Genomic DNA, 14,728 nt, shown 5'->3' on the forward strand with positions numbered 1-14,728 from the left:
CATTTGGCCCAACAAGTCCACACCGACCGTCCGAGAGTATTCCACCCAAACCATTCCCCTACCCTATTATTTGACAATTATCCCTGAACACTACGGGCAATTTCCCATGGCCAATCCACCCTAACCTTCGGACTGTGGGAGGAAACCGGAGCACCCGGAGGAAACCCACGCAGACACGGGGAGAATGTGCAAACTCCACACAGTCAGTCGCCTGAGGCTGGGATCGAACCTGGGACCCTGGCGCTGTGAGGCAGCAGTGCTGACCACTGTGCTGCCCTGTAATGGTTTACCTTCTCTCTCTTTGGAGCGATTGCATCCAGCTCATCGATGAAGATTATCGCTGGGGCGTTCTTCTCAGCTTCCTCAAACGCCTTCCTCAGGTTACTCTCCGACTCACCAGCGAGTTTGCTCATGATTTCAGGCCCTGTGACACACAGAAGGAGCATAACCACTACATTGGTCTCAAAGCATCCAATTCCACCCCTTCGCTGTTGTTTCGAGTGTGGTTTCAGGATTGGGCCAGTTATCAAACAGCCCCCAGGTCCCTCAAGGAAACGCTGTTCACTGAGACCAACTGAGGGCTGCTCAACACGTGTAGTCGGTACAGCATAAGAATGCTCCCGGGGATGAAGGGTTTGTCACATGGGGAGCAGTTGAGGACTCTGGGTCTGTACTCGATGGAGCTTGGAAGGTTTATTGGAGGAATCTCATTGAAATGTACAGAGTTCTGAGAGGCCTGTAGATCCTTATAAAATACCTCCCAACCCAAGCCCACTTGCATCGAGATTGGACAGCAGGTACATGGGAACACCACTCCCTGCAAGTCCCCCTCCAAGCCACTCCCCATCCTGACTTGGAAATACATCACCGTTCCTTCACTGTTACTGGAATTCCCTCCCTAAGGGCATTGGGGTCAACTCACAGCAGGTAGACTGCAGCGGTTCAAGAAGGCAGCTCACCCCCCCACCTTCTCAAGGGGCAACTAGGGATGGGCAATAAATGCTGGGCCCAGCCACCGACACCCATGTCTCATGAGTGAATATTAAAAACCATCTGCTCTCTGCTTCCCGTTAACCAGCTGGATAGTCCACCCGCTACAACATGACCTTACCGTTTTCTATAGTGACCACTGACGGGGAACTTCATCAAATGCTTTCTGGGAACCTCAGTTCCGAACATCCACTGGTTCCCCCTAATTCACAGCATACGTTACCATCTCAAAAACAAACACCCAATGAATCGGTCAAACATGATTTCCCTTTCACAAAACCATTTTGACTCTGCCTGATTTTGTCAAAGTTAAAGATCACACAACACTAGGTTGCAGGCTGGCAGGTTTATTCAGAAATACTAGCTTTCAGAGTGCTGCTCCTTCACTGGGTAGCTACCTGACAAAGGAGCGTCGCTCCGAAAGCTAGTGCTTCCAATTAAACCTGTTGGACTATAACCTGGTGTTGTGTGATTTTTAACTTTGTCCACCCCAGTCCAACACCAGCATCTCCACATCATGATATTTTCGATTTGTTGATGAGATGAGGGCATCACTGGCTGGGCCCAGCATTTATTGCCCATCCCTAATTGCCCAGAGGGCAGTTAAGAGTCAACCACATTAGTTGTGGGTCTGGAGTCACCTGTAGGCCAGACCAGGTAAGGATGGCAGTTACCTTCCCTTAAGGACATTAGTGAACCAGATAGGCTTTTCGACAATTGACATTGGATCCATGATCATCATTATCCAAATGCCTTGCTGTCAACATCTTTACTAATAGCTGCTAACAGTTTCCCTCAGGCAGATGTAGAGCTAACAGGCCTGGAACTTCCCGCTCTCTGTCTCCCTCTCTCTTTTCAAATAAAAGGAATTACATTTGCCATCTTCCAAATCTGATTGAACTGAGCTCAAATCCAGGCCGTTTCTGAAAGGTAAAACCACTGCATTAATGGTCTCATTGACCATTTTAAGGCTTTGGGATAAAGTCCAGCAGGATTGGGCACTTCTCAATCACATCGCCAACAAATTACTCAGGACCACTTCCCCAGTGGTTGGGATTTTTCCAAGTTCCTCCCTCCCTTCCTCCTGATGTACCCCTGCTTGTGGATGTTCCTTGAACCCTCTGTAGTTAAAACCAATGCAAAATGTCTGTTCAATCCATCTGCCATTTCAATATTTGCCATTATTAATTCTCTAGACTTACTTTCAATTGGACCAACACACACATTGTTCACTTGTCTTAGTCAGAGTCATACAGCATGGAAACAGACCCTTCAGTCCATGCTGAACGTAATCCCAAACTAAACCAGTCCCACCTGCCTGCTCCTGGCCCATATCCCTCCAAACCTTTCCTGTTCATGGGCTTATCCAACTGTCTTTTAAACATTGTAACTGTCGCCACATCCACCACTTCCTCAGGAAGGTCATTCCACACACAAACAATCCTCTGTATAAAAATGTTGCCCCTCATGTCTTTTTAAAGTCTTTCTCTTCTAACCTTTAAAATTGCAACATTTAAGGGGAATCTGGATGGGTATATGAATAGGAAGGGTTTGGAGGGATATGGACCAGGTGCTGGCAGGTGGGACTAGATTGGGTTGGGATATCTGGTCGGCATGGACGGGTTGGGCCGAAGGGTCTGTTTCCATGCTGTACATCTCTATGACTCGACGTGACCCTAATATTGAAATCCCCCACCCTAGGGAAAGACACTTGCCATTCACCTTATCCATACCCCTCGTTATTTTAGAAACTTCTATAAGGTCACCCCACAACCTCTTACGCTCCAGTGAAAAAAGTCCCAGCCCCTCCTTATAACTCAAAAACCTCCATTCCCAGCAACATCCTGGTAAATCCCTTCTGCCTCTCCAGCTTAATAATATCCTTCTTGTAACAGGGTGACCAGAACTGGACACAGTATTCCAGAAAAGGCCTCACCAATGTCCTCAACCACCTCAACATGACATCTCAACTCCTAGACTCAAAAGACCCAGCAATGAAGCCAAGTGTGCTAAACCACCCTGTCTTCTTTACGTATACAATAACTCCATCTGTTTTTATATTTCTGCCTAGCTTTCTCTCATGCTCTGCTTGTTGCCTCTAGATTTAATTCCTTGACTGTTCCTTGCTTTTTAAAGAAATATTCTGCCCAGTTTTCTGACCTGTCACCTGTTTTTGAACAATCCCTAGTTTTCTCTCTGACATTCGAGCTAACCATGGAAGACGCACTATCCCCTACAGTCTCTCGTTGTTGAAATGGGTCTATTCTGTAGATTCTGAAATATCCCCGAGGTCAGAGGTGGACAACTGCGGAGAAAGTCAACGTTTAATCTCCTCAAAACAAAAATCAGGTCAAACTAAATGGATGGGGTAAGGACAAGGAAGGCGAGGTAGGTTTAAACACGTGGAGTTTCGGTGGGCTAAATGGAAATTTCAATTTTGTGGTGACACAGGGACCGTATTCCCAGAAAGATGGAAGTCAACAAGTTGGACATCGATGGAATTTGTAAAGATTCTATGATAGAGAAACTGTGATGGGCTGAATGGCCACTGTATCATGTGATCGCCCACCGGAAACACAGCGCCACGCGGTTCGGTCTCACCGTTGATGAGGAAGAAGAATGCTCCAGTTTCATTGGCCACAGCCCGGGCCACCAGCGTTTTCCCAGTCCCCGGAGGCCCGTACAGCAAGATCCCGCGAGGAGGCTGCATTAAATCAGAACAGGTCGCATGGTCAAACTTCACCGAGACTCCCCTGCACCCCCTCCGAATTCCATCGCCACGGTGACAGACTGTCTCCCCCCGCTCCCACTGGAGACACATTACCGCTGCACCCCTCCCCCTCCACAAAAGCGCCATAGCAACAGGAAATGCCCCCGGGAGCCAGGCGTACATCTCAGGACCTCGATGCTGATTGTAACCGCTGGAGAATGGGAGACCCTTGCTCTCATCAGGACATAAACACAAGAATGCCAAATCTCAAAAGGAGCATGACAATTTACACCGCAGGGGGATGAGGGTGCTGATTGGTTGGCAGGTTGGACTGGTTGAACCGAGGATCTCCTCGCACGGTAACCTGTTTCTCTCAGAGTGACCGAGAGGAACCACGGTCTTGAATGTTTCCCATCCTGTGTCAGTGCCACCCCCTGTCCGCAGACACCAGGGTGACCTGCTGTAGGATGTCTGGATGAGAGACGACGTTTCTCCAGGTTCCTCCACTCAGGCCTACAGGAAATCTCAGCCCTTTTCCCTTCCAGAGGATCATGGAGTCAGGCAGGATGGGAACCGTCATTCCATCGTCCCCGGCATCAAGAGTGACACACAATGCACCCTCACCACTTTGACCATGAATCCAGCTCTCCCTCGCTGTATCCCAAATTTCCTTCCAATTAAAGAATCCCTGCAGTATGGAAACAGGCGATTCGGCCCCACAAGTCAATACCTAAGAGCATCCCACTCAGACTCACCCCCCCCCACCCTATCTCTCTGCGTTTCCCAAGGCTAATCCGCCCAATTGCGATTCCCAGGTGCCTTGGGTTTCAGAGAGACCACAGGTTGGTCTGTTATAACGTGTGTTTCATTAACACAAATTCACTGTAACGTGATTGATGAATTGGGAACAGTGTTTCTAAAGGGTGAACGTTCTGTATTGGTTCGAACATTACTTCAAATGGTGCTGCTATTGTGGGATGTTCTCATGTTACACAAGAACAGAACACCCTGTTATAGCACACCGACTGCAGGACAACACTGCGTGTTAGAAGGGACTGGGAATGGGAGCTGGCTCAAAGCAGGACAATCCGAGCGCTGTCTCTCTGTGGGGGGAGTGTGTCTGAGGAACCCCAGGGGAACACACACACACGCATACACACACACACACACACACACACATGTGCATGCACATACTCAAGCACATACACATACACCCACACACACACTCACGTGCGCGCGCACACCCACCCACACAATCATGTGCGTGCGCACACACACACACACACGTGCGCGAGCACACTTGCGCGCACTGGGCTCACCCACCTTCACTCCGATGGCTTTGAAAAGGGCTGGGTGACGTAGCGGGAGCTCCACCATCTCCTTGATCTGTGCCAACTGCTTGCGGCACCCTCCGATGTCATCATACCCGACATCATTCAGATTCTCCTCCTCGTCCTGCCGGGGGCGGGGTAACAAGCAGGGTCACCATCTCACCGCATTTGTATAGCACCGGACACGACCTGACCTCAGCCCGGCCACTCCCAAAGCACTTCGCGGGCGAAGGGCTCCGTTCGATTCCTATGGGCATCAACTGTAATGGCAAAACTGGATGGCCTGCTCCGTGCCACGTTGGTCACCAGTTTGGTAGCATCTGGGGACCAACGTGGCTGAAGGGGTTAATATGGGTCTTCTTTGACCTTTGGCACCCGCCTGAGGGAGCCCCAATGTAATGTCACACCTGAAAGGTGCCAACAGGGGTACCACTCCCTAAATGCCACACCAGCCACACGGATGTGTTTGATTCCCTGGGGCACAGCTCAGAGAGTTGGGGAATACTGGTGCCCTGAGCCATGGGATCTGGGATCACAGGGTACTGACAGTAAACACTCACAGAGGAACGTAACTCTGATGTTCATCCTGGAGACAGTCATAGAATCCCTACAGTGTGGAAACAGGCCATTCAGCCCACTGAGTCCAAACCGACCCTTCCAAGGAGCATCCCACCAAAGCCTGTCTCCCCACCCTAACCTTGCATTCCCCATGGCTTACCCCCTAGCCTGCACACTATGGACAATTTCCCGTGGCCAATCCAACCTGACCTACACATCTTTGGACTGTGGGAGGAAACTGGAGCACCTGGAGGAAACCCACGCAGACACGGGGAGAATGTGCAAACTCCACACAGACAGTCACCCGAGGCTGGAATCGAACCTGGGTCCCTGGCGCTGTGAGGCAGCAGTGCTAACCACTGAGTCACTGTGCCACACTATAGTGTGCACTCAGCACAGACACACATTAGCAAGCCAAATGCATATGAAGGAATTTCTGCTCTAATGGAAATACTTCAGAGTTCTTGTCTTCTCCTTACTAACCCTGTAGAGTAATACAAATGTCAGTGCTTGGAACTTCCCTCGATACAAACATGACATCCCATGAATTTCAGAATCACTTATTATGTAATGAACATAAGAAAAAGGAGCAGGGATGGACTATCTGTCGAGTGGGGCCAGAACTGAACACAGTACTTTACTCTCAAACAGGGACTAAGTTGAGGTTAGTACCAGCATCACGAAATGTACTCCCTGTTATGCCAGTGTTTCAAAGTAAAGCCATCCGTAATTCCACATCCAACAATTAAAGCCACTGAAAGAGATCAGAGAAACTTGTTCCATCATCTATCTCCCGGATCGTTTGAAAACAATACTTAATGAGAGCTGGTCCGTTACAATGAAGCACGTGCTCTTGGAGCTAAAGGTTTGGGGGAAGAGCAGGAACAGGGAACTGGGTTGGATGGTCAGCCGTGATCCTGTTGAAAGGCAGAGCAGGTTTGAAGGGCCGAATGGCCTCCTCCTGCTCCTGTTTTCGACGGTTCTCTCATTCCAGTAAGGCTGTCTCAGGCTGGGTGGGCTAGCAATGGGAAATGCAGGGGTTACAGCGATAGGGTTGGTGGGGGGATGTGCCTGGGTTTGAGTGGGACGCTCTTTGAAGGGTCGGTACAGATTCGATGGGATGAATGTCCTCTTTCCTCACTGTTGGGATTCTATTCTGTGGAGCTGCAGACACGGTTCAGGATGGGCCTCCAATTCAGCGTGGATTCCTGTACAATCAGATATGGCCCCCCCCATCCAAAGCTCCCCTCTCCAGTCCAGCCCCCCCCCCTAGCACCTCCACACCGCAGCCCCCTCCCCAGACCCTGCCCCACCCCAGCCCCCTCCCTCTGGGGCTGAGGGACAAACCACGTACAGCCAGTAAAGGGAGCAGCTCACCTCTCGTTTGATTGGCTCTCCCTCGCAGTGTAGGATGGTATCGGGGGCCACAATGCAGTGGGGAGTTGGGTCAGTCTCCACAACTTTAAACTCAACAGCCCGCATACCGCCTCGGATCAGGAAGATATCTCCTGTAACACACACACACAGCCCCACACTGCCATTACATCACTGTCCCACACAGACCAGGGACAGATAGGGCTTCACTCCCTGTGTAACACACACACAGACCCACACTGCCATTACATTACTGTCCCACACAGACCAGGGACAGACAGGGCTACACTCCCTGTGTAACACACACACACAGCCCCACACTGCCATTACATCACTGTCCCACACAGACCAGGGTCAGACAGGGCTACACTCCCTGTGTAACACACACACAGACCCACACTGTCCTTACATCACTGTCCCACACAGACCAGGGTCAGACAGGGCTACACTCCCTGTAACACACACACACAGACCCACACCGCCATTACATCACTGTCCCACACAGACCAGGGACAGAAAGGGCTACACTCCCTGTAACACACACACACAGACCCACACTGTCCTTACATCACTGTCCCACACAGACCAGGGTCAGACAGGGCTACACTCCCTGTAACACACACACACAGACCCACACCGCCATTACATCACTGTCCCACACAGACCAGGGACAGAAAGGGCTACACTCCCTGTGTAACACACACACACAGCCCCACACTGCCATTACATCACTGTCCCACACAGACCAGGGTCAGACAGGGCTACACTCCCTGTGTAACACACACACAGACCCACACTGCCATTACATCACTGTCCCACACAGACCAGGGACAGACAGGGCTACACTCCCTGTGTAACACACACACAGCCCCACACTGCCATTACATCACTGTCCCACACAGACCAGGGTCAGACAGGGCTACACTCCCTGTGTAACACACACACAGACCCACACTGCCATTACATCACTGTCCCACACAGACCAGGGTCAGACAGGGCTACACTCCCTGTGTAACACACACACAGACCCACACCACCATTACATCACTGTCCCACACAGACCAGGGACAGACAGGGCTACACTCCCTGTGTAACACACACACACACACACAGACCCACACAGCCATTACATCACTGTCCCACACAGACCAGGGACAGACAGGGCTACACTCCCTGTGTAACACACACACACACAGCCCCACACTGCCATTACATCACTGTCCCACACAGACCAGGGACAGACAGGGCTACACTCCCTGTGTAACACACACACAGCCCCACACTGCCATTACATTACTGTCCCACACAGACCAGGGACAGACAGGGCTACACTCCCTGTGTAACACACACACACACAGCCCCACACTGCCATTACATCACTGTCCCACACAGACCAGGGACAGACAGGGCTACACTCCCTGTGTAACACACACACAGCCCCACACTGCCATTACATCACTGTCCCACACACACCATGGACAGACAGGGCTACACTCCCTGTGTAACACACACACACAGCCCCACACTGCCATTACATCACTGTCCCACACAGACCAGGGTCAGACAGGGCTACACTCCCTGTGTAACACACACACAGACCCACACTGCCATTACATCACTGTCCCACACAGACCAGGGTCAGACAGGGCTACACTCCCTGTAACACACACACAGACCCACACCACCATTACATCACTGTCCCACACAGACCAGGGACAGAAAGGGCTACACTCCCTGTAACACACACACACAGACCCACACCGCCATTACATCACTGTCCCACACAGACCAGGGACAGACAGGGCTACACTCCCTGTGTAACACACACACACACACACACACACAGCCATTAAATCACTGTCCCACACAGACCAGGGACAGACAGGGCTACACTCCCTGCGTAACACACACACACACAGACCCACACAGCCATTACATCACTGTCCCACACAGACCAGGGTCAGACAGGGTACACTCCCTGTGTAACACACACAGACCCACACAGCCATTAAATCACTGTCCCACACAGACCAGGGTCAGACAGGACTTCACTCCCTGTGCAACACACACACACACAGACCCACACCGCCATTACATCACTGTCCCACACAGACCAGGGTCAGACAGGGTACACTCCCTGTGTAACACACACAGACCCACACAGCCATTAAATCACTGTCCCACACAGACCAGGGTCAGACAGGACTTCACTCCCTGTGCAACACACACACACACAGACCCACACCGCCATTAAATCACTGTCCCACACAGACCAGGGTCAGACAGGGCTACACTCCCTGTGTAACACACACACAGACCCACACTGCCATTACATCACTGTCCCACACAGACCAGGGTCAGACAGGGCTACACTCCCTGTAACACACACACAGACCCACACCACCATTACATCACTGTCCCACACAGACCAGGGTCAGACAGGGCTACACTCCCTGTGTAACACACACAGACCCACACCACCATTACATCACTGTCCCACACAGACCAGGGTCAGACAGGGCTACACTCCCTGTGTAACACACACAGACCCACACAGCCATTAAATCACTGTCCCACACAGACCAGGGTCAGACAGGGCTACACTCCCTGTGTAACACACACACACACACACACACACAGCCATTAAATCACTGTCCCACACAGACCAGGGTCAGACAGGGCTACACTCCCTGTGTAACACACACAGACCCACACCGCCATTACATCACTGTCCCACACAGACCAGGGTCAGACAGGACTTCACTCCCTGTGCAACACACACACACACAGACCCACACCGCCATTACATCACTGTCCCACACAGACCAGGGACAGACAGGGCTACACTCCCTGTGTAACACACACATAAGAGGCTGTGGAGACAGAGAGAAGCAGGCAGAGAGAGAGAGAGACAGACATAGTGAGAAAGACAGTGTGTGAAAAGACAGAGAGCAAGTTAGATAGAAAGAAAGAGCAAGAAAAACAGAAAGAAAAGAAACAGAAAGGAAGAAAGAAAGTAAGAAAGCAAGAGAGTGAAATTAAAATTTATTCACATCTGTAGAACATTCTAAGAAGATGAGTTCTAAGAATTCATCAGTGGTTCTAATGAGTAGTCACTGATGTGAAACATGGACGTGGTTTCAGTCCTTGTCGGGCCAGCTAACCCTGCTGGGAATTCCCAGCAGCATCTCTGTGTTGTTCGGTTTCCTGTGTGATGTTGGTTAATGCAGTGCTGGGGAATACGGACGTTCGGTCTTACTGGGAAATTCTAGCCCTTGCTGAGATGTGGGTTCTCTCCTACCTTTGTGCACAGGTCTGTAAGCTTCCAGAAAATAGGGTTTCAGGTAAACTTCAAACAGGTTCCCAGTCAGCCCTTCGATTGTGTCGTCAATGGGTAACACGTGAATTCGCTTTCCGTATTTCACATCAGGACAGGCTTGAATACTGCAGAACAAGAAGAGGACAATGAACAGACGATAGCACCAAGTGCTCATCCACACAGCACAACAGGGGCACCATTGGCTCATGTGAATCTTCCACATCCATTCCCCCCCCCCACTGTGGGACCCTCAGTACCTGCCCCTTCCACCCCTCACAACCCCATGCACACAACCCTGTGCTCTCAAATTCTCCCTCAATCCCTACTCACACACACACAGACTGACACATTCATAGACATACAGACACACACATACAAAATCACATTAACAGACACACGCACACACGCCTACACATAGATGCATGCACACACGCATAAACACAGAGACACATTCACAGACACATACAGAGACACACAGAGACACATTCACACATACAGAGACACACAGAGACACATTCACAGATACAGAGACACACAGATACACATGCACACATACACACAGAGAGACACATTCACAGACACAGAGACACACAGACACACGCGTGCATTCACACAGAGATACATTCACAGACACACGCACACGCGCACACACAGAGACACATTCACAGACACATACGCACACACGCGTGCATACACATAGACAGACACACGTACACATACAGACACATGACAAACACACACAGACACATGCAAGTTTCAGGGACACAAGATGGCACCGGCAAGGAAGAAGTTGGTTTGAAGTGAGTCTACTTCAACGCCAGGAGCATCCGGAATAAGGTGGGAGAACTTGCAGCATGGGTTGGTACCTGGAACTTCAATGTTGTGGCCATTTCGGAGACATGGATAGAGCAGGGACAGGAATGGTTGTTGCAGGTTCCAGGATTTAGACGTTTCAGTAAGAACAGAGAAAATAGTAAAAGAGGGGGAGATGTGGCATTGTTAGTCAAGGACAGTATTACAGTTGTAGAAAGGATGTTTGGGGACTCGTCAACTGAGGTAATATGGGCTGAGGTCAGAAACAGGAAAGGAGAGGTCACCCTGTTGGGAGTTTTCTATAGGCCTCCAAATAGTTCCAGAGATGGAGAGGAAAGGATAGCAAAGATGATTCTCAATAGGAGTGAGAGAGACAGGGTAGTTAACATGGGGGGCTTCAACTATCCAAATATTGACTGGGAAACTATAGTACGAGTACTATAGATGGGTCAGTTTTTGTCCAGTGTGTGCAGGAGGGCTTCCTGACACAGTATGTAGACAGGCCTACAAGGGGCGAAACTACTTTAGGTTTGGTACTGGGTAATGAGCCCGGCCAGGTGTTGGAAGTAGGTGAGCACTGTGGTGATAGCGATCACAATTCTGTTATGTTTACTTTAGTGATAGAAAGGGATAGGGGTATACCACTGGGCAAGAGTTACAGCTGGGGGAAAGGCAATTACGATGCAATTAGGCAAGATTTAGGAAGCACAGGATGGAGAAGGAAACTGCAGGGGTTGGGCACATTAGAAATGTGGAGCTTATTCAAGGAAAAGCTTCTGACTGTCCTAGATAAGTATGTACCTGTCAGGCAGGGAGGAAGCTGTAGAGCGCGGGAGCTGTGGTTTATGAAGGAAGTGGAATCCCTGGTCAAGATGAAGGCGGCGGCTTATGTTAGGATGAGATGTGAAGGCTCAGTTAGGGCACTTGAGGGTTACAAGGTAGCCAGGAAAGACCTGAAGAGAGAGCTCAGAAGAGCCAGGAGGAGACATGAGAAGTTGTTGGTGGATAGGATCAGGGTAAACCCTAACGCTTTCCATAGGTATGTCAGGAATAAAAGAATGATGTGAGTTAAATTAGGGCCAATCAAGGATAGTAGTGGGAAGTTGTGTGTGGAGTCAGAGGAGATGGGGGAAGCACTAAATGAATATTTGTCGATAGTATTCACTCTAGAAAATGACAATGTTGTCGAGGAGATTACTGAGATACAGGCTACCAGACTGGGGGGTGGGATTGAGGTTCACAAGGAAGAGGTATTAGAAATCCTGCAGAGTGTGAAAATAGATAAGTCCCCTGGGCCGGATGGGATTTATCCTGGGATCCTCTGGGAAGCAAGGGAAGAGATTGCCGAGCCTTTGGCATTGATCTTTAAATCGTCATTGTCTACAGGAATAGTGCCAGAAGACTGGAGGATAGCAAATGTGGTTCCCCTGTTCAAGAAGGGTAGTAGAGACAACCCTGGTAATTATAGACCAGTGAGTCTTACTTCAGTTGTTGGTAAAGCGTTGGAAAAGGTTATAAGAGACAGGATTTATAATCATTTAGAAAAGAATAATTTGATTAGGGATAGTCAGCTCGGTTTTGTTGAAGGGTAGGTCGTGCCTAACAAACCTTACTGAGTTCTTTGAGAAGGTGTCCAAACAGGTAGATGAGAGTAAACCGGTTGATGCGGTGTATATGGATTTCAGCAAGGCGTTCGATAAGGTTCCCCACAGTCGGCTATTGTACAAAATGTGGAGGAATGGGATTGTGGGAGATACAGCAGTTTGGATCAGTAATTGGCTTGCTGAAAGAAGGCAGAGGGTGGTGGTTGATGGGAAATGTTCATCCTGGAGTCCAGTTACCAGCGGCGTACCGCAAGGGTTGGTGTTAGGTCCACTGCTGTTCGTCATTTTATGAACGACCTGGATGAGGGTGTAGAAGGGTGGGTTAGTAAATTTGCAGACGACACTCAGGTCGGTGGAGTTATGGATAGTGACGAAGGATGTTGTAGGTTACAGAGAGACATAGATAAGCTGTAGAGCTGGGCTGAGAGGTGGCAAATGGAGTTTAATGTGGACAAGTGTGAGGTGATTCACTTTGGTCGGAGTAATCGGAATGCAAAGTACTGGGCTAATGGTAAGATTCTTGGTAATGTAGACGAGCAGAGAGATCTCGGTGTTCAGGTACACAGATCCTTGAAAGTTGTCACCCAGGTTGACAGGGTTGTTAAGAAGGCATACAGTGTTTTAGCTTTTATTAACAGAGGGATCGAGTTCTGGAACCATGAGGTCATGCTACAGCTGCACAAAACTCTGGCACTTGGAGTATTATGTTCAGTTCTGGTCACCGCATTATAAGAAGGATGTGGAAGCTTTGGAAAGGGTGGCAGAGGAGATTTACTAGGATGTTGCCTGGTATGGAGGGAAGGTCTTATGAGGAAAGGCTGAGGGACTTGAGGCTGTTTTTGTTACAGAGAAGGTTGAGAGGTGACTTAATAGAGACATATAAGATAATCAGAGGGTTAGATGGGGTGGACAGGGAGAGTCTTTATCCAATTATGGTGATGGCGAGCATGAGGGGGCATAGCTTTAAATTGAGGGGTAATGGGACAGATGTCAGAGGTAGTTTCTTTACTCAGAGAGTAGTAAGGGTATGGAATGCTTTGTCTGCCTCGGTAGTAGATTCGCCAACTTTAAGTACATTTAAGCCGTCATTGGACAGGCATATGGACGTACATGGAATAGTGTCGGTGGGATGGGCTTCAGATTAGTTTGACAGGGCGGCACAACATCGAGGGCCGAAGGGCCTGTACTGTGTTGTTATGTTCTATGTACAATCACATTCACACAAACGTAGGTGCATCCGCACACACAAAAACACAAAGAGCACGGTGGCTCTGTGATTGACACTGCTGCCTCACAGCGCCAGGGACCCGGGTTCGATCCCAGCCTCGGGCAACTGACTGTGTGTAGTTTGCACATTCTCCCCGCGTCTGCGTGGGTTTCCTCCGGGTGCTCTGATTTTCTCCCACAATCCAAAGATGCTCAGGTTAGGGTGGATAGGCCAGGCTAAATTACCCCATAGTGTTCAGGGATGTGCAGGTTAGGCGCATTAGTCAGGGGTAAATGGAGTGTGGTAGGGGAATGGGTCTGGGTGGGTTACTCTTCGGAGGGTCAGTGTGGACTTGTTGGGCCGAAGGGCTGTTTCCACAGTGTGGGGATTCAATGATTCACACAGATGCATACACTCTCAGACAAACACACACGTGCACGCTCACACACGGACCCCATCTTCATCTCCCTGGAGACCTCTCCAATGCCCATTAACCCCTCAGTCCACTATGTTACGGTCTCACGCGCTCCTATCTCGTTATGTAAAGGTGTGACGTGGAGACGGCACCTGACGACGTCGCCCAATCGAACCCGCAGGTTATTCCGGGACACTCTGCTGATGCGGACTCGCTCCTCAGCGCATGTCTCATCCGACAGAACAATGCAGACTGTCTCACGCCGTTTCTTCCCCTTCAGCAACACCGTGTCCCCTCGGAAAAGCTGCAGCTCATCCATCTTAACCTGCAAGGAAAGCTCAACTCTGTACAAAGCTGCAGTTCAGGCGCTGCAGAGGAACGCAGGAGCGTTGCTCACACTGAAGCAG

General features: G+C 50.0%; 1 protein-coding gene across 2 annotated transcripts in view; it reads right to left on the bottom strand.

The window, feature by feature from the left end:
* LOC122552381 (transitional endoplasmic reticulum ATPase-like) overlaps positions 1-14,728 on the bottom strand; it is a 58,888-nt gene that overhangs the window by 36,283 nt on the left and 7,877 nt on the right. For both annotated transcript variants that reach the window (XM_087983464.1, XM_087983465.1), the window contains exons 3-8: positions 14,474-14,646; positions 10,265-10,407; positions 6,967-7,097; positions 5,024-5,155; positions 3,592-3,694; positions 291-424 (exon numbers count right to left, since the gene is read on the bottom strand). In XM_087983464.1, the coding sequence (XP_087839590.1) occupies positions 291-424; positions 3,592-3,694; positions 5,024-5,155; positions 6,967-7,097; positions 10,265-10,407; positions 14,474-14,646 (816 nt within the window). The remainder of the gene's footprint in view (positions 1-290; positions 425-3,591; positions 3,695-5,023; positions 5,156-6,966; positions 7,098-10,264; positions 10,408-14,473; positions 14,647-14,728) is intronic.

Source organism: Chiloscyllium plagiosum, unplaced genomic scaffold (assembly GCF_037043375.1).
Source record: "Chiloscyllium plagiosum isolate Xiang-an unplaced genomic scaffold, Cpla_swu_hap1 HiC_scaffold_45, whole genome shotgun sequence".
Classification (NCBI taxonomy): Eukaryota; Metazoa; Chordata; class Chondrichthyes; order Orectolobiformes; family Hemiscylliidae; genus Chiloscyllium; species Chiloscyllium plagiosum.